The sequence below is a fragment of the Colius striatus genome, chromosome 5 (genome assembly GCF_028858725.1).
Source record: "Colius striatus isolate bColStr4 chromosome 5, bColStr4.1.hap1, whole genome shotgun sequence".
NCBI classification, from domain to species: Eukaryota; Metazoa; Chordata; class Aves; order Coliiformes; family Coliidae; genus Colius; species Colius striatus.
In genome coordinates, this window is record NC_084763.1 from 10,899,769 (window position 1) to 10,920,924 (window position 21,156).

At 43.8% G+C, this 21,156-nt stretch overlaps 1 protein-coding gene across 2 annotated transcripts in view; it reads right to left on the minus strand.

The window, feature by feature from the left end:
• The window catches only part of ITGA9 (integrin subunit alpha 9), a 222,723-nt gene that overhangs the window by 190,673 nt on the left and 10,894 nt on the right, over positions 1-21,156 (minus strand). For both annotated transcript variants that reach the window (XM_061996749.1, XM_061996750.1), the window contains exons 4-8: positions 15,455-15,578; positions 7,357-7,424; positions 4,976-5,105; positions 3,083-3,168; positions 1,008-1,076 (exon numbers count right to left, since the gene is read on the minus strand). In XM_061996749.1, the coding sequence (XP_061852733.1) occupies positions 1,008-1,076; positions 3,083-3,168; positions 4,976-5,105; positions 7,357-7,424; positions 15,455-15,578 (477 nt within the window). The remainder of the gene's footprint in view (positions 1-1,007; positions 1,077-3,082; positions 3,169-4,975; positions 5,106-7,356; positions 7,425-15,454; positions 15,579-21,156) is intronic.

Below are 21,156 nucleotides of genomic sequence, written 5' to 3' on the forward strand. Positions count from 1 at the left end.
GCCTGGACGTACTCAAAGGATGTAAGGATGTGAATACACAATTAAATTGAAAAGGGAAAGTTTTTGGCTGAGACATGGAAACTTCCTGATAGCTCTGTTTATCAGGCTAAGGAATAGTTCTCCAGGAGCACATCCGTTGGGATGTTTAAAAGTCAACAGGGAAAGAAATGAACAGGAAGCAATCAAATACAGGAGATGCCCTGGATGAACTGGGAGGTCTTTTCCTTCCAATTCTGCTACTGCAGAGAGGCAAATTTTGGAGAGGCCCTAAAATACAAATCCCACCATCCACCTACACATTCTTTCTATTTTGCCCTAGTCCAGGCATGTTTTAAAGACTGCAACTGTGTTTTGTTGGGAAAAAGCAACAAAACATGCTAATATTTTCAACTTGATGATACAGTAAAACACTAGATGCTAGATGTCACTAGCATTTGCTACATTTCACAGTGAGGGAGGGATCAGCTCTAAGATACCAGTTCTAAGAGCAAAATGCAGGGCTGGTTCATGGTGGGAAGGGGGAAGTCATCATTTCTTGAGGCAAGGAAGCTGCTTCTCCACAAAACAGCATAACTCTAATATGCCACCCCATCACAGCAGGACACAGAAAAACAGATAGGGGTTTTGTGTATTAAATTGAGCTCCAGGTTAACCTCATCTCCCAGTAACATCTAAGAGGAAATCTCTTGTGTTTAGGCTTACCTGGCAGCCCATAGCCCATGCCTCAGAAGACTATGCTATGGTTGTGAAAAGCTAAAGAGAAACACTAGTACAATTTTCAGCTTTCATTTCACTCATGTGGGCACTGAGCAGACACTGCAGCAGAAAGGACATACAGCTTGTCTGCACCTAAACCCTGGTTTAAGTCATCTGGGAGGATAAGAAGGAACGGAATTTGCTTAACAAGGCATGCAGCAGTGGAATGAAAATGATGCTCTGAAATGACTCTGCCATTATTTACCCCTTCTGCACCCCTTAAAAGAAAACACACATACATAAAACCTCACCTTTTTTCCTGAAGCCTGAAAAATCTTTATCAGAGAGCCTGATCGTCTGTCTGTTCTGAAAATATAAACCTGCAAAGTGAAAAAAAGAAAATGAGTTAACCAATACTAACTATAAAGAACATAATGGTACAGCATTGGTGCTTTCTAAGTGATATCTAAATCATGATCATGGACATGGATATTGCCAAGATCCAATTTCATGACCACTTTATTGCTCAGTCTTCTTTTAAAAGGCAAAACAAAAACTTCCCCATTTTCCTGGTGAATCATAGGCCTCTTACCATGAGAAATGCTTCAATAGTATCTTGTCCCCTACTTTTTTGGTGTGTATGTGCAAATGAGAGTATTGAAAAGCACTTAAGTAAAGGAACTTTCCAACTCTCAAACAAGTTACAACTGGAGACAGCCTGTAAACAAGTAGAGCAAAAGGTTGAGAAGGCATAACCCTGCTGCCCTGCCCTTATCCAGCCTTCCCTTCTCAAGGACACGTGCCTGCACGTACTGCACTGCAAACTTCACGATGCTCTGGCAAAGGTCAGAGTGGAAATCCCAATCAGACCACCCAAGGCATTTGCACTATTTCTGTCTCAAATATCTATCAATTAAAATGCTATTCATGGTCCACTCGTTCCTTTCCACATGAGAAACTGTTTAACCAGGAACTCTGTGGGATAGAAGTATTGATATGAGTTCAATAGCAGATCTTGTACCAAAATTTAAGACCTAAAATATATGGCTTGTAAAAGGGACTCCCTTTGACAGAAAGGCTGGCTCAGTCAGCCTTTGAAACTCCTCCAATATTTTCCAGGCCTCCTCCTAGCAGGTGCTCACAGCATTTGCAGGACAGAGGATCCCTTACTTCCAAGGCCACGTGGCAGAGTCAAGCACTTGACAGAGTTGAATATGTGGCAAGTTATTAATAGGTGGTGAGACAGAGTTCAAAGCCATTTTCAGCCAAGAACACAACACAGATTGACTGCAGACAATTGCTTGAGATATAAAGGACTCCTTAGGTTTGGCAGTGGCATGTTTAGCAGCCAGAGCACATTGCCAGGTGTCAGGACTCCAAACCCAGTCTTAACTCATGACACTATTGGTCACTTCAGGGAAGTGACTCAGTCTCATTAAGTATCTTGGCTTTACCTTCAGTGAAAAGGGGGTGACGATGCTAATCACTTTCTATCAGAGAAGTGGAAAGGATTAGCTTATTAGAGAGTGTGAAAAGCAGAACAGGACTGCTTAGCATAATGTCCTGTACTCAACACCTCCTACAGCTCCTTTGCCATGCATTCCTGCAACCCAAATCCCATGCCAAGGGACAATAATGGGAATTTTTACAACTAGAGCTGTACTCTTTAAATCTCAGGGCCAGCCGCTTTCTCATGGATCTCATGTTGGCAGCAGGTCCCTAAAGGATTGGATTTTGAGGAAAGAGAGACAAAGCAGATCCTTTACATCTCTTCCCTCCCTCTCCCTGCTCTCACTTCTCCACCTTTGGTTCAGAAGTGTGTAAGCGGCACAGTGCTCATTCTCAACCAGCTCCCCTGATAGCAGCTTGGCAACTTGGCCCAGGAACAGCAGCCTCACCTAACTCACCAGCCACTTCCCTCTAGCCATTCACTTGCTTACATCTCCGAGACATCAAACATAATATACCTACAGGAAAACCATTTTATTTTTTCCTTCTCAAGAGACTATCATCAAGATTTTTACGTACAGCTGGCAGAAGCCCTCATTCTAATCCACTAAACACCAATGTATTATGAAGCTTTAAGAGGGACATCCAATCACTTAGTAAATTGCTTTTCATGCTACCAGAGATGCTACCCTGAAGGAAATATTAAAACAGTCAAATGTATGAAGAAAACAAACAAGAGGAAAGAGAAGGGTGAGAGATGTGAGGCACCAGCAAGGACAGGTCAAGAAAAATCAATTACTTCATCAAACTACCTCAACTCCAAAACTACCCTGTAGACAAAAATCTCTTGGCTTGTGAGTCACATGGGAACTCCACCAGCATTACTTTTTCTGCCCTGTTGTATCTGACTACATTATTGTTTGACAAAAAGCCGCACCTTTCCGATGCCTCCATCCTGGGGAGCTCCTCCTACAACATCCGTGGTAGTCGGCTGAGAGAAATGACCTGCTGTCACCGCATATCCTGAGCAGGAGATGGGAGTGGGGTGGGAGAGGACAAAGGAAACAAACAAATAAATAACCATGAAAAGGAAGAGTTTGAGAAACAGGTCAGCCAGCTGGATCACACCGATCCGGTATCACTGTTGCTCTTGGGCTGCACATTGCTTCTGTTCAACAGCCATCCCGCTCAAGATGTGCTAATATTTCACCCACAAGCTCGCAGCAGTGGGAACTGACAGTACACCCTCCATAACTCTTTCAAAGGCTGCAAAGTGTCTGTGAAGCCAGGGGAAGGACACAGGAATCAGGCACAGAGAGTAGGTATCATAAAGTGGTAAAATAGGAACAGCAAATACAGAGAATAAAGACACCATGTCACTGAATAGAAAATATCACATCAAAGAGCAACAATCCCACATCGACCAGACAGAAGAGTCCTCCTTTGGCTAAAATCACTGTCCAGGATGGCTTGCAAAACTACGTGTCTTTTTGGTCTGCAGAGGGGAGAGCGGAGGACAGTAGGCAAAGAGGTCAGAGAAGTTAATGGCTTAAAAAGGTCTTTGTTTAGGCAAGAAGAAAAATGGGAGGCTCAATCAAAGAAAGGAGGAGGGTATTTGAAAGAAGGAGATCAAAGATGCAGTGTTATTCGATATATTAATATGATTTATAACAACTGAAGAAGAGTAGAGTGTTTTCCTTCTAAGGCTTTCTTGTATTTGCCTTGCTCTTCTGCTGTAAATTATGGGGCTCTTGTCTACAGGATAAACACTATAATTTGAGTCTATCAGTGGAAAATCTATTTATGTCCTTAAATATGTATATATACACTCCTCATTTAGCTATTGCCAAGCAGTGTCTTTGAAGTGGTATTTTTTTTTAAAACTAAAGGTGAAGGGGGAAAAGAGAGGTCAGTGCAAGTCTTTAGTCAAACAGTATCAAACTACTGACTGAGATGCCTTCTAGGTCTCATACATCTTAGGCACTGGGGATTAGGTGGAAGGAGGTTAGTTAGTTATTGTGAGTACATCTTTAATTCAATTACTTTTACTTGCTCTAAAAAAGCAAGTGTCTCAAAAATGCTAAATTTAAACCCTTTAATTCAGATATTCTTCCCTTCATGCTTTTCATAAAAATATTCCACACCACCAAAAAAAAATTCATTATTGGCTTGACTGCATCAAAGCTATGCATCAAGAAGAGTGTGGCCAGCAGGTCAAGGGAGGTTCTGCTCCTCCTCTACTCTGCCCTGGTGAGATCTCGTCTGGAGACCTGTGTCCAGTTCTGGGCTCTCCAGCTCAAGAGGGACAGAGAACTGCTGGACAGAGTCCAGCCCAGGGCCACCAAGATGATCAGGGGACTGGAGCATCTTCCTTATGAGGAAAGGCTGCAGGAACTGGGCCTGTTCAGTCTGGAGAAGAGGAGACTGAGGGGGGATCTCATTAATATTTACAAGTATAGAAATGGTGGATGTCAGGAAGTCGGGGCATTACTTTTTTCTGGTTTATCTAGTGACAGAACAGGCTGGGGTATGGACATAAGCTAGAACACAAAAAGTTCCATTTAAACATAAGAAAAAACTATATCACTGTTGAGGTGAGGGAGCCCTGGCACAGGCTGCCCAGGGAGGGTGTGGAGGCTCCTTCCCTGGAAGTCTTCAAAACCCTCCTGGATGCGTTCATGTGTGACCTGATCTAGGTGGACCTGCCTTGGCAAGGCAGCTGGACTAGATGATTTCTAAAGGTCCCTTACAACTCCTATCTTTCTATGATTCTATGAACTATGTTGATGGACTGACCCCTCCTCACAGTGAGCACCAGAGAGCTGCTTACCAAGGTAGGTGTACCGCCTGGTTATCACGGCATCATCATTTAGCTTGTAATACGTGTTGTCAGTGAGGTTCAGGACTTTGACAGTTCCTGTCCAATAATAAGATCCTGGTGCCCCCATGATGACCAGTTCCTACAACAGGAAAAAGGTGTGGGGGAAAGCGTGAGGAAAAAGTTAAATGACAACCAAAACTGGACAAAAAATTCATGGTTTACACAGCAATGGAGAAGGGATAGGATATTAACTCAAAACAGTAATTATAAGCTCATCTATAGAGTCTCCACTCTGTGCCAATAGAGTATCCTTCTTCCCAAACATGGAGGTCACTGCACACACTCCAGAGACACATGGTCTCCCCTTTTACAGCCTAATTCTGCTCAGCTGCTTCACTGTCAGTGTTACTAACCATCAAATTTAGCCCTGCTAGCACAGTCCTCCTAAAAATCTCTCTCCACCTGCTGCCTTTCTCAGCCACTCTCCAGAAGGCGTAAAGACTTTCACAAAGGCTCCAGATCACCCAGACCCATCACTCAGCAACACTCTGTGTCCTGATGCTGGCTGACATGCTACACCAATCTGTATTATGAAGGGTACAGCACAAAGAATTGCAATTTTACTACTCTAAAGCTAAAAAGCTTCCATGCACTCAACAAGCAGGGCACATGTTGCGTTGTGCTGCGTTGTGCTGCGTTGTGCTGCGTTGTGCTGCGTTGTGCTGCGTTGTGCTGCGTTGTGCTGCGTTGTATGTGGAAGATTTTGCCTTAATCTGTCCTCAGATAAGGCTGGACTCTTTGAGAGACATTCCAGTTACGTTTCATTACAGCCACCCAGGTTGGTTCAGGATTTTAAGAGACTGGAAATCAGGCAAAGTTTGATCTGGCATCCAAGGACGGATGCTCACAGATAATGATTTTTAATCAAAATCCACGGTAGAGACTGAGAAAATCTTGCCCCAAAGCATGCAGCCTTACAATACTTTTAAATACCTCCAGCAAATGACCAAATGAAACCTGGGGAGCATTAAGGCTAGGTAAGCTCTCCATCCCTGGAGAAGATATGGAGACAGCTGCTTTGCCTCACATCTCTGTTCAATGCAAGAACATGGGTGGACTCTATCCTTGTGGGAAAATGCTCCCACATCCAGGATTCCTTTGGATGACCAATGGCAGTTGGGGTGAGATGTTAAACAAGGGATTTTCCTAATAAGACTATGAGGACAGGACTGCAAATCCAGCCCAAGAGTAGGACGTGCTTGGCAACAGTTTTTTGCCTTGGAAGGGGCCGTGCCCTTGAGGTCAGGGTGTCATTTACCGGCAGGAATGACTACCAGCAGCAATGCTGAATATATGGTAGGGGCTTGCCTGTTTGACCCAAAAAGCCATTTATCTGCATTTCCTGCTCAGTGAGCTGCCATCGGGCTGAAGCAATGAAAGTTCAAAGATATCTTTTGAACTAGGGTAGCAAAGGAGGATTTAAAGCATGGGAACAAAAACAAGCTGGAGAAAGCAGACAAGCCAGGAAACAGCTGCTGCTGGCTGAACATCCAGTTATCTGACAGTGCCACTGTGGCAACATTGCCTGCCATCCTAGTTTACTCAGAAATCACCTTCTGCCATTTCAGAAAGGACACCTTTATTCTCCATATATCAGCCTGGACAATAAATTTTGCAGCTCTGTGCATATGTAATTAGGAGTAAGTATATACTGGACATGACAGGAACAAGCAGCCTGACACTGAAACAGCTACAAAAAACCACCAATACATACATAAGAGAACAAATTAATCCTTGACATAACTGAAACATTCTGTCCAGGAAAGAGTACATTCCAGTTTTTAGAACAGGTCTGGAACATATATTTTACCATGCTATTTTTATCCCATCTTTTTGCAATAAAGAACTGAAGCAGACCTGAAAAAACAGTTATCTTATGTCCATACACTATGTACATATACATATATATGTTCATATAGATACATATAGCCACATATTCACAGACACAAACAAAACTGTTCAGGAATGAGCGTTTTACATCATCAGTTAATGCAAAGAGTTAATGTTAGACACAGAAATATCCCTATGCAAGTTTTGGGATGTACACAACAAAACTTTTCCCTGATGACATTTCCCAAAGTCAGTTAGTTTATTCTTGTCCACAGACATTGTGAGACACATACACCAGTGTAGGAACCACTGGACGGGTGTCGTGCAAGATGCAGGTGCCCAGGAGGCCAGATGAGACAGGAAGGTGTTCGTTGGCAGGAAGAGGCCATGCTCAGCCCTCAGCCTGCTGTCAGAGCTCTGCTTGGTGCTCTGCTCCTGGTGCATGTGGAAGGAGAGCCACCCACCAACCCCATCCCTTCTGTGTGTGTGCCCCTGCTCACCTCTGTGAAGAAGCCTGCAATCCCTGCCTGGCACGAGCCATGCTCCTCTCCGTACTTCTTCTTGTACTCTGTATGGGAAAAAAGGAAAGAAAACAACAAACCATGGTCATTCTTGGCAGGGCACATGCTCTCCACCTGAGCCATCTGCATTGCTACACACACAGCCTGAAGAGACAGCAGCACACAGGGCTCCTGGGTTTTATCAATGGACCTGCCACCAATGTACACCATGGCAGCATCCTCACCCACATTAGGGGGTAAAGTGTGGGGCCTGAAAGTAGGGGGACAGCCACCAGGCTGCTTAGGGAGATACTAAATGACCAGTAGCACAGTAACACAGCTGCCCCAGTAAAGTGCATCAGAGACAGCTTCCACTTCTGGCAGCCAGATCACACACAGCTGGAAAGGCGGAACAAAAAGTGATGCACATGCCTGCATGTCATGACCCTGCATGCCATGACCCTGCACAATGAGGTTAATCCTGAGGCCTATCACTATCTCAGAGAAACAAAATCATTTTCTCCTACAATGACAGCCACCAAAGCCCCCATAAACATTTCTGGTGAAGAGATGCTTCAGGGCATTGGCCCCAGGAAAGAGGCAGTGAGTGAAGAGAGAGCACTGTGTTTGCAAGTGATCAGACAACAGTCTCCTTTGAGGGATGCTCAGGCCTGCTGCTTTTTATAGCCATCTGCACAGAGTTCACAGAGGATGCAATCAGTATCCCTACAGTGTTTGCTTCTGTATCTTTTCTAGAAATTGTTTCCCCTATAAAACCTGAGGAATTTTTACTTTATCTTTTTGTAGAAGAGGTAGAAAGTATTTTAGAAATACATTTAGTTGAACACACAGGAGGAAGAAAGAAGAGGGAAAAAAATCACTTTCCATCCTGCTTTACCCAAACATTTTCCATTTAGGAGCATTTGAAACTTAGAGCCTGATCAGAACCTTTGCAGGCTTTTTATAGAGCATTACTTTCAAATATTTACCATTCCAAGAAGTGCCCAGCTCCAGCATACTGTCTCTTCCTGTATATTGCAGTAATTCAGGCTCCAAGAACATTCGCCATCTAGCCTGGTAATTGTGACACTTCTTTTTAACTAAGCACCATTAACTCATTGCTAAATGATAAAAATTTCAATGAAATCAATGAGCAAAAATGCCTCTTTGGAACCAAGCAAGCTCCTTTTGAGTTGTATTTCACCTTTCTGAAGATCAAAAGGAATTCATTATCAACTGCTGCCTTCTCACAGGATTTTTTTTTTTAAACCATAAGTATACACACAGACACACACACAAACACTCCACCATTCCCCTTTCTAAATTACATATAGTCTTTTCTCAACATCACAAAGATGCTGAGATTTTAAGGAATTTGCTGAGGTCATATCAGTTGCACAGGGAGAGGTTTAATTGAGCAGACTATGCAGAACAGGGATTTGATCCACAGATTACAGCCCAAATGCCTAACGTCCTTGGCTGAGGCAGGGTCCTGCCAAAGCAGATGCATGCCCCAGCAGATGAGGAGGGCTAAAAGCACACTTGGGTTTCCTAGTGGGAATGCACAACAACAGTTCCACTGAGAAACGAAGCCCATATTTGCTCATGGCTGTTCAGAAAGTGCTGGGGCTCTGAAGTACTGGCTCTTCACGTCCAGTCTCTGACGTGAACTAAGCACTCCTTGCCTGGGAAACGAAAATAATACTTGTTTATTGATATGAACTTTTATTTAAATTCAGAGAATCAAGCAGATAAGGTTTCTCCCTTTGGCATTTCCTGAAAAATACTGCTGTGCATGTCCAAAAGGCCCTGCCTTTGCTGCAGCCGGATTCCCATCCACCCTTGCAAGGAATGAGACCCAGCAAGTTCCACATCTGCCCCATTCAGATGCTTTCACTTCCAGCCAAGGTTATCCCTCACACGAGGTGCTGAAGTGTGAACAGACCTTGCCTCGCCCTGATTTTGCATTTGACCTACTGTGATTTGAAAGGAAAAGCTGCTAGCCACCAAGGTCTGGAAGCACCCTTCTGCCTTACCAGCTAAACTAAGCAGGAGGCTTTTGTTATGCTGGAGCTTAACACTTTAGAGACTGCCTTTTGAAATCTCACTTGACTGGATATATATATATATTTTATGGAGGACTAGAGGGGCTCAGGCCCTGCTTGAAACATCACCTCAGGGTTGCACAGCCACATCTGAGCCAGCCTGCCAGCCAGGCCCCCAGCCCACATAAGACCACAGCACCTACCATCCCTTTAGGCACCAAAGGCCATGGTCTCAGCTAGATCTTAATCACAACCTAGGACAGGGCATGGCCTCTTAAAGCCAAAGGAGTCCATTAGCTAGGACATGAAGAGAGAGGATTGCTTATCATGGAATCATAGAATGGAAGAGATTGGAAGGGACCTCGAAAGATCATCCAGTCCAACCCCCCTGCCAGTGCAGGACCACCTAGAGTAGGTCACACAGGAACTTGTCCAGGTGAGTTTTAAATGTCTCAGCATGGGACAGGAGGCAAATAGAACCTGTTTCTTATTTTGGATTTTCAAATTTCTCCTTCTCTAGTTTTATAAGCAGGCCTTCTGCAACTTTTTTCACAATTCATCAACACGTAAAAGCTTTAAAGTTGATGGCAGCTTCCTCAGCCATCAGAGCTTCATCAACCACATGGGTGAAGCCTGATCATCTCTAAACCATCTTCTCTCATAACTCCAGCCATCTGAGAGGCCCCACCCATATGCATATGCCGGCAAAAGTGATCCAGCTTGCATCAGCTGTCCCCTGACTTCTGCTGCAAAGAAAAAACAAGGATGTGCAAAACCACAGGACAGCAAAATACTTGGTGGCAATGGAACAAGGCAGTTATTGAAGGGTGGTAGATGGATCTTAGTTTCATGTCATTGAGTTTAACAAACATGCAAAATTACTTCAGTTCTTAGGATAAACAGAGGATTTTCTTCTGATAAAACAATCATAGAATCATAGAATGTTAGGGGTTGGAAGGGACCTTTAGAGATCATCTAGTCCAACCCCCCTGCAGAAGCAGGGTCACCTAGATCAGGTCACATAGGAACATGTCCAGCCGGGTCTTGAAAACCTCCAAGGAAGGAGATTCCACAACCCCTCTGGGCAGCAAAAATTAAACTGTTTCTCCAAACAAGTCAAAAGGCTTATTGAATTCACAGCTTTGATCAGAATATAAATTTTAACTACTTAAAAAGACCAAAATCAGTTCTAGGAATAACTTGAAACAAACGTCCCAACATTAGAGGACACAACGCAGCTGATTTGCATTATCAGGATATGTATGAGAAAAGAACATTGCTGTTTTTGTTGTCAAGCAATGAAAAAACAATTTCTCTTAAATGAACCAAATTACTATTAACTGCAATACATAAGGAATGGGAAAGATACAGTGGTTTAAATCGTTGTACAATAAAATGAGTTGGTACATCCACTGAAGTTCACACTTTCACAGACACAGTTCATAGATTAGTCATATTCAGCGTTTAAGTCACTTATATTGCCAGTACTATCTGCTTGAACTGATGGCCCTACATTTTACTTAACTAGCTATGCTCTGGTTGTAACAGCGGACAGAAGGGACTGCAGCATTTCAACTAAACTCAGAGTTTGGATACAACCTATACTTATATGATCTGTAGAAAACACATCAAAACATTTTGACTTGATGAAATACCTAACAATATATCTCAAAAAAGAAAAAAAGGGCCTACAGAAGAATAAATGGATTTATGACAGTAGTGCAGCATGACACACAGCAACGATGCAAAGCAATGACTCTCCTTCCTCCCCACAGGCACCAAGACTCCATCCTGTCATTATGGGATCTGAGAACACCACACATACCTATTAACCTCTTTTCCTAATATCTGAGAGAGAAAACAGCTTTAGTGACATTTGTCAAGAGGAAATTGAAGCACAAAGGCCTGAAGATCCCAGATATTGAAGCTATTTGAACATTTTAAACTCCACTGACACGGAGCACAGATCAACACCATGTCTGGGGGGGGCATCCAGACAGACAGACAGAGCCCTTCTCAGGGAGCCAGCAGCCCAGTCCCGACAGACATTGGGCTGCTGGATCCTCAGCCCTGCATCCTGAACAGTTACATCCTAGTATTCTCTCTAGCATTGGTTTGCCTCTCCCAAGCACCAGAAAAGCCCAAAATGCATGAGAAACGAGGTTTTTCCTACCTCTTCTCCACTTCAGTGCACATTACTGATACCTGCCACTCATGACACTGCCATCCATCAATGCAGTGAAGTGATCAATAAGCAGGAAAATATGCAGTTACCGTGTCAGCTCAGAGTATGTGCACACCTGAATAACAACATTTGCAAGAGGTTTACATATCACATACAGTGGATTCAGTAGTTTCCGTGTAGCTTCGGGCAATAACTGCTGTCATGAACAGATCCTTTGTTTTCACACTTCTTCATTGTTCTTTCTTGTCTATCCACAGACCGCTGTGCACTCCCAGTTACTGAGACCACAAGCCACAAAACTAGCTGCTGTGGGAACAGCTGATAACAAAGCTGTAAGATGAGGCTGAGTCTGGAAGAGGTGGATGCCTCTGGGCCTTTGAAGATTGGCCATGAATAAATACATAATGGAAAAAAAAAAAAAGAGAGAACATAGTGGTAGTTTGTAGCCATAGTGACCTCAGGTTATAAGAGAAGACTGAGGAATTAGTAAATGGCTAAGACAATATACAAAGAAAAAGGATGAGGTGTAATATGTAATCATTCTAAAGGCTCCTCGAGTTCTTCTGAGCAAACTTCCCTGAAAGTCTCTGAGCAAACCTCAATGCCATAACACAGCATAAGCTCCAGAGTGCAATAAAACCCTGTATCTACCATCTTCAGAGATGAAGCAAAGTGAACAGTTTACAGTAAGCTATCATTTGCACTGGAGGCCTCTTCCTTTGTATCTTAGTGTTTTCACTACACTAGGAAGAAAGAGTAGTAATCTTTCTGACCTAGCATTGTGGTATGGGGTTTGCACCACAGAAGGGATGTTTTGATGGCTCCCAGCAAACCAAATGTGGTCTGAACTCTGTGGGAGAATTTCCTTATTCCTATGGAGGTGAGGCATGTGAGCATGTGCTGTTTACTAACCAAAGGGTCCATCAGTCTTCTCAACCTCCACCACCAGCTCATACCACAGAGGAGTAGGAAACCATCCCAGTTCTCCCCGTTTGCTGAGCTGCTTCTCACAGTTGATGCATACACCCTTTTTCTTTGCCAACTGAATGCACTAGGGGAATGAAAAGACAGCTCCCTTGTTTTGGATGGCCACTAAAACTATGGGAAAAATAACCAAGTGAAAGCACTGCCTGGAAGACCTAGGCTCCATATGCCAGCTGTACCACAAAGGACATCCAGCCCTCACAAACCAGATTAGCTCCTACTCCGAGAGATCACATTTAACTGTTAGGCTTGCTGCTGTTCTCATTAGCTCTCAACCGCTTCCAGACTTCTGTCAGCCCTTTCAAGGAAGCCGGATAAGAGTAAGATGGATTGAGACTACTGTGTTGTTGCACCACTACCATCCAGTCAGGAAATTTCCATTTCCTCCTTTGTCTTTAATTATTAAGTCTGTTTTATGTGGAGAGAAAACATACTGTATGCATTAAGTACATCTGTCCCAAGGTCAAACTCCACTCCCTTTCTGGCACTTTTGTTATAGAAGTGAATAATCCATCTCAAGGTGCAAACACACACACATAAAGATGAGTAGACTGATGTGTACTCAGCTGGTTCACACCTCTGTCAGTTAGGCCAGGGTCAGCTCTATTCATGGACCATGCATCCACACCAGCCTCTCACGTTCACATGTGGCAAGTCCCAAAGATGGTTGAGACATCGCGACCTTGGCAGGCAAAAGTGTGTTTCCCTGTGCTGGGTTTTGGGCCGTGCATCTGGTGGGGCAGCACTTCAGCTGCATTATGCACTGCATTTACTATCCTGATCAGATTCACTGCTTCTCCCCTTCAGGCTATTCCTCGGTGTCAGTGGAGGAAAATTTCTTCTTCTGCTTCCAGAAAGTGAATCAGAAAAAGTTACAATTATGACTGTAACCTTATTTCATAAGAAGCCTCAAACAATGAATCCCTTTGCATGATGTAGGACAGCGATGTACCGCTTTGAGCTTATTTTATTGAAACCTAAAAGATACAGGAGTAAACAAATGCAGCCATCTCTTGCAATACTTTGTGATTTTATGTCTGATGGGGGGTGAAGGGGAAAAGTCAGTTCAAATCTTCAATTTTCACTCTAGCATGGAATGAAATTAAGCCAACATCGTACTGCACCAACCTTGCCAACTTTCCACTGGCTGCTCCGTTTGTACTAGGCCTCCACATTTCTATTTTCTAGCAAATCCTGGCAAATATCCTGTCAGATTAGCAGCAGTTTTACTCTGAAGACATGACGCATAGAACACCCCAAGTGGTTTGTCTCTTCCAGAAACCACTTCCCTGCCACAGCTTCGGGCGAGCTGCTTTTAAGGCAGCTCAGGAGCAATGACACAGGCTTAGAGAGAGCCCCAGCAGCATCCCTGTGTGTGTGTGCATTGACCATAAGTTAACGTTGGATGATTTGCAGTGTGTGACCTCAGTGTGAGGCCTTATCCTGGTTTTGCTGACGGGAACAAGGGAAAAAAAATACAAATATAGTAGGCCTGTGCTCAGGACAGGAAGGCTTCTTCACATGGTTCACTTGTATTCTGCCAGAGCAGCTGGCATAGCTGGATCAAGAGACCCAAAACCCCTCGTATTTCAATTAATGACCAACTTCACAGCTAGGAAAGGCTCCGTGCAGGAATGTGTGCCATCTTTGGAAGGTGAGTAGGTGTGTGGTGACAGCTCTCCAAGCAAAGTCTGGAGGGAGGTGAGAAGCAACCTCAGGAGACTGAGTGGGCATGGTGAGGACCCAGTTCTGTTCCAGAGCTGGTTTCATGGGTGCTCAGCTGTGACATAGCTGCTCAGCAGCAGCAACTTGTTGGGACATCCACTGCCTTATCTCTCTCCTACTTACTAATGTCAACAGCAAGCCTGCTGCTAGCTGCTGCCAACTTTGGACAGGGGCAAAAATTAATAAATGCAAATAAATAACTAAAGTCAGAGGTCTTTCCCACAACAAACCCTGCTGCATCTTGGCTTCTGAACTTCCATAGTCTCTCAGGCTCTTGTAAGTGAGACGGGAAAGATGATGCCCAGGACAGACAGGAGAAATCATGCAGGTGCTTTTACCCCAGTGTTTCTCTGAAGGCCAAGAAATCTTAGGAAATCTCTCATCTGTTTCCTAACAACATACTCATGCCTATGCTTTAGGTAATTGCTCTTGTCTGAGGAGACACTGTCTTCTGAAGCCTTTAGGAAAGGAAAAGCAATACAAGAGTCTTATGTGCACAGGATAGCTGGAAAACTAAAACGTTGACACTTGTGATTTGGAGCAGAACCAACAGGCACAGACACACACTGCTGAGAGCTGGAGCCCTCTCCCTCTGTGCACCCAAAACCCAGACTTTCAGAGGATCCATACAGGGACCAAAACCCATTACAGCACCCAAAACATAGCAGCAGTTTAATATCAACTGTTGCCAAAGTTTCCCCAGGTGAGCAAGGTGTTAAGCAGCCCTTTTTTCCCTTTCTAGTCCTCTGATAAATCGCAATGCAAAAATGAAAGTCCATAAAATGGGCAAATTGATTCCCAATTACAACATAATTCAGGACTTTAACTCTGTGTCACTGTGAAGCATCAGTGGCCAAACTCAAATCAGTATCTACTGATTATTTACATAAGGGAAGAAAGAGCTGCTGTCTCAAAAATACAGCTCAGAAACAAATTATTCCTCTACTAAGTTACAGGATCCATTAAGTCATTGTGCTACTCTCTTGATTTCACCCAAAACCCCACTGTCAGCCCAGGTGTACCACGAGGCAGCTGCATGTTACAGGACAGAAAAAATCAGTACTGAGAGTTACTGTGCATGGTTTTAGAAATAAAGGAAAAGCACAACAGAGAGCACAGCAAGGGAGGTGAGCCCAGCTCCCACCCCCACGCTTCTTACCTTCATAGCAGGGCCAGAGCTTCCTCCCTTTGGGCTGCAGGTTGGGGGGAATGATGTTGCAGAAGCCGTGGGGCAGGATGTACTCTGTCTCGTAGTAGATGTTTTTCCAGCGGTGTGCACACGCCTAAACAGATCATAGCACACGTGTTACTGACCCAGAGCTGCAGGAGAGCCCTCTGACCAAGGCAAAGCACGTGTGAACAGGACCTCTCAGCACCATCCTCCCCCTACAACCTCACTGTCCTCTCCTTACGTCTCACTCTTTCTAGATAAAGCACATATTCACTGTTATCTTCTGCAGCTCATGACACTGCCTGACCTGGCAGCTTCTATCTCAGCCTTCATCTCTGCCTGATTAGGAAACCAGGAGGTTGTAGAGCAAGATAGAGCCCATGCTGGAGATTTCAAGATTTCTCAATGTGTATGGAATCTCATGGCCAGTGAAACTTTTCTACCTGCAGTAACAGAACCTAGGCAAGCCATAAAATGGGGAAAAACAGGAATAAAGGCATTGAGAATACACATAAGGAGACCAGTAAGTATGTTAAGACTCAGAAGGTGAAGGTTACAGCCACCATATTAGAAGGTTATCCCATGAGAGGATGCACGTGTGAGTCAAAGGCTGGGAAAGGCAGCTTTGTTTCTGGTGACAGAAGAGCTGAGCCTTGCTTAAAACAATGGATTGAAGTGAAAATGACAGAGGTGTTGTAGCAACAGGATTGGCAACTTTAATCAAGGGGCAGATGAGCTTCAGAGATTGGGATGCCTTTCCCTTCATAATGACAAATAAAATCACTCTGAAACATCAGAGCTAAATCGGTCTTACCAGGACACTTGCTCAGTACAACTATCACACACATACATACTTACAATGTGGAGCCTGGTTCACACCTTACCAGAACTCATTTGCTCCTGGCAACACTGCATTGTTGCCAGACAAACCACAAGTTTCACAAGTTGCCAGATATTTAGTGGTTACTTGGAATAAAAGGAAATGAAAGGAAATGAAACATGAAACAGCAAAGGCTCTGAACTTGTGCTGGGCCATATCTCCAGCTGGTCTAAGTTACCAAAGTCAGTGTAGATGTGTCAATTTATCTCATTTAAGGCTTGGACCTATGTGAGAAGAGCAGTTTCCATGCTACAAAATCATCTCCTTCACATACTTTCAACTTTTCCTGAATACTTTGAATCAGCCCTCTTCATGATCCCCACATTTCACCCTGTCCTCCCCAGGCAGGACCCCCTCTGTCCTCCTTCCCTTTGTGTTACCCTGCTTTTCTGCCTCAGCACTTCAGAGCAGCCCATGGTAGCATCTCAATATCATCAAATAATATATCTCTGAGACAGGCACAATTGTGTCATCTATCCAGAAAAGAGCCTGAGAAATGTATTAATCACTGGGAAGCTAAGAATTCAATCCAGCGCTCAACACAGGCTCCTTCCCATATAATTCACCTCAGAAAGACACAAAAGGGTAATACCACTCTTTTTTTTTAACTGAGACAGAGCAAAACCAGTTGTGTAAAAAAAAAAAAGCCTGCTCTGCTATGAGCAGTGCTGCATTTGGAGTTTGATATTTATTGCTTTCCTGACTTCCAATACTCAAGGAGAAGCACGTATCCGCTGAAGATGGCTATTGCAGAGGGGTAAGGAGGGCCACTGGGGGCCATGGAAAGCTCTGCATTGCGTGGCCAGGCTGCCACCCCTCACACAAAGGATGCTTCTGAGGGCACTCTGCTCAACAGCCAAAAGCATCTGAGGAGTGCTGCAAAGGGTAACTCTGGGGAGTCCCTCATGTGCTTTAAGGAAGCTCAGACATGATTTTAATCCCAGAGCACCACTCAATTCAAAATTCAACAGCAACACAAAACCAGCACGTCGAAGCGCTTGTTTTCAGAGTAACCAGGAAATCATTTCTCTCCTGATGGATCTCTGCTGAGAGCACAAACACACACATGCACAGCCCCTTAAAGACAGTACCATACAGACACATACCACCACAGTGATAGCCAAATCAACCTTAACTCTGCATATAAAGTCCAGCAGAAGAAAACCAAGAGTATTGTTCTAAATTATGGAAAGATAAATAAAGGAATGTGGTATTGTAAATTCCTTGCCATTTTTTTAATCTCAGAAACTGCAAGGGACTCACATAAATTAACCTACTAATCTCTCCCAGAGGTGCACAAATGACAGAGTCGGAAAAGCAGAAGCATTTCATCACAAGCAGAAGGCTTTGCTCAGGAGTGAGGTGCAAAGGCCAAGAAAGGTAGAACAATAGAGGGAATAAAAAGAAGTTGCTGCATAACAAGTACATTCAAAATCAACTGAAGCCTATGGGCTCAGTGTAGCAGTTCTGGGCACACTCACCTAATCTGTCAGGGTTTGGATTGGTTGGAGGTTTTTTAACAATCCTTTTTCTGTACTTTCAGCTTGCTGTGCACTCAGGCACACTACACTTTACCACTGACTCAGCTCCAAGAGATGAGCTCCACCTCAGTTATCTTAGCAGGGTTTCCCCAGGCTCCCCCACACAACAGCTGCAGAATTTGACATTTTCCCAATGGATGGGACTTCAGCAGCTCCTCTCCCTCCCTGAAGTTCATTTCTCTACAGCCAAGCAATCAGCACATTTGTCTCCCTGCCATGGCAGAACTCCTCCACAGCTGCTTCCCAAAAATGTTTAGTTGGATTACAGCACATTATCCCTGCGTTATGCAACGTTGCTGAGGCAAGGTGATGTGCCACCAAAGGTGGCTACAGTCTTCCTCTTCTGATGACACTCAACTGAAAAGATCTTGGGGACAGTCATCTGAACCTGGTGCTGTGGAGAGGGTCTTTCTGTGGGTTTTTTTTTTCCTCCTTAGGGTGATTGCAAACAACTGACAGCTTATATACTCTTTTTTAGATGCAAGCAACAGGTGGATCTCTGTGCCATAAAGAGGCCAGCAGCACACTTTGTTGCTCAGCAGTTGTTGTTGGAGCACAGGCTCCATCTCTGCCATAGAACTGGGGAGAAAGGACACAAAGCCTTGAAGCAAAACAAAGTACTTCTGGGCAGAGCATGTGGAAGTCTCTCTTCACAGCAGACTCTGCATTACTGCAATTTAATGAACAGGCCATTTCAGAACTGCAACTACTTTGCTCTTTCACCAGCCACGGGCTTTGCACCACAGGAGAAGCAAGATGAGATCCAGGCTCCACTGCAGAGGCCAAGTGCTCCACCTGAACGCACAGTCCTTACAGAACCCTCCGCTGACTCTTCACGTCAGAGTCCAAACAAGGGAACGGACCACTGTCACACCATTTCTGGTTTGCTCTTCCTTTGGAGGACTTGGGCTTTTCTGCAGTCATGGGATTTTTTTACAACCACACACACCATCACTAAACATGTCATTAAGTCAACTATTTAAAATGAAAAATAAAAAATAAAGTAACGACAGATGTGTCAGATATTTAGGAAGAGCAAGACTGAGGGATGTGGCTTATCTCCAAAATATAATGCACTGTCCCCACCTGGCTCCTCTCCCAATAAAAAAAAAAAAGGACTGTTGCCGTCTCAGTTTGGAAAGAGCTGTCAGTCTCAGCTGTGTTACTGAAGCACTTTGATTCATGCAAATATTGACTGATAGCATACCCGAGGACAGGAAGCCACTGAACTGCAGACACGGAGTTTTTTTAGCTAATCTTACTTCTTCACTTGTCTCAATCCTTTTTCTTTGATGCTCTTCTATTCAGTCCATCACAGAAACATAAAACTCTGGTTCAGTAACATCCTGACACAATATGGGCTCAAACACAAACCACTTTTTACCAAACATCAACTAAATGTCCCCTGCACACTCCTCCTGCCACTCCCTTCCACTGAGGCTGCTACTCTTATCGGGCAATTGAGGAAAGCTGATAACACAGAAATTAAGCAACTAAAGCAGTTTCCAAGCAAAACCAACAACTTCTTCATCCAATCCACAATTAAACCGCGAGAGTAATTCCTCTCACACAGGGACACCAAGAGCATGAATAGTTCACAAAGGTTTAAAAAGCAATCACATGTATTTATGCCAAACAAACAAAATCCATCCAGGGCTATTGACCACAAAGATATCACTCTGACTTCTTAAAAGAATCCCTGGAAGAGATGCAGTAAATAGAGCTATAATGCATGAGACGATAGACTGTACAGTAATTACACTAAAAAGCTAAAAATCGAATGCAGACACACAGACACTGCTCAGAAAACCAGTTTCTCACGGGGGCTTCAAAGAAGAGAAGAACATTTTAAAGAAACCCTGATCTTTGAAATCAGGAGAGCACATGTATCAAAAAGCACCTACTTATGGGAAAATCACAAACTTTTTCATGATAAAGTTATCTCAAAACAGAGTAACAATGTCTGGAAACATCCAGGTATCTCCCATCCACAAAGGAATTCCAGGCTCTGTCTATACACAGATGTGCACATGTGTATAAATCTGAGTTTAAGATAGAGTGCTTTGGTGTTAAACATCAATGAGAATTAGATCTTTAAACATCCTCAAGCATCCAGACATGATCTGCTTGGTGAGGGCAGTACATTCTTGACAGAAGGCTCGTTTAGGACTGTCTTAAATGAGCAGTCCTAGAGACATTTTAACAGCTTAAGCTGCACTGGAATTAGCACATCACCAGCTGCACATTTGACTTCAGCTACATTTTGCTTTTCACCTGCTTTATGTGTAAAATTTCCATCTCTTCAGCCTCAGTTTAAGCCCTCACAGCTTGGCCATGTGTCTTACTCTTTGCAGCCTCCCCTCAGACAGGAAGAAAACTGCCAAGTTTTTTTCCTCACCAGCTTTCCCATCCTTTTGCTTCTTCCAAGGAGATGGCACTTAAGCATCAGCTGCAACTCATTCCAATTTGAAGGAAAAGGCACTAACCCATTATTCTTAAGATCTTTTACAAGAAACATCTCAGAGTGCCTAGAGATTAGCTTCTGAGAATGGGACAAGTATTGGTCTGGTTCAATTTCCAGCTCAGGAAAATGGAGAGGATGCCATGTCTTGAGGTAGTGTTATCCTGATCAGTACAACTGCCTAAATTTTGTGCTCTGCTGTACATGTTTACAGTGTATTGTGTTTATGCTCCCCTTTTCCCCTCCTCTTCTAGTGCTGAACACATTTAAAACATCCAAGGGAAGTAAAGCACCAGCCAGCCCCTATAGCACCTACAGCTGTACACCAAAAGAGATGATTGGATAAAATGCTACAGCACTATCACAGAAAGGTATCCAAACCATCTGCTGTCCTACAGAGAAGATAGTGTGGAAGGTCTTGGGGCATAAGCATTTGGACTCTAAGTACATCTTCAGAAAAAGGCTTGTGAGAGAAGCAGCTTTGCTTGCTTGCCTCACAGAGGAGGTTGGCACAGTACTCTTCATACAAGATCTTGCTCACTAGCAGCTTTGTGACAGTTTGACACCACGTACCCGGGCAATCTCCTATCTCATCAGAAAGATGAGGCTGTACTGCAAGTTTCTGACTCCCATACACCAGTGTTCAGAATTAGATTGGTGTCAGGGTTGCTTTGATATGAACTTAAAAATTGCCTGCCATGTATGCTCTGCACAACATTTTGTCACAATTTTTCTTCAATTTCAGTTAACACTCCTGCAGACAAATTCACTGGGTAGGCAGTCAGAACCCAATCATGGATGTGAACAC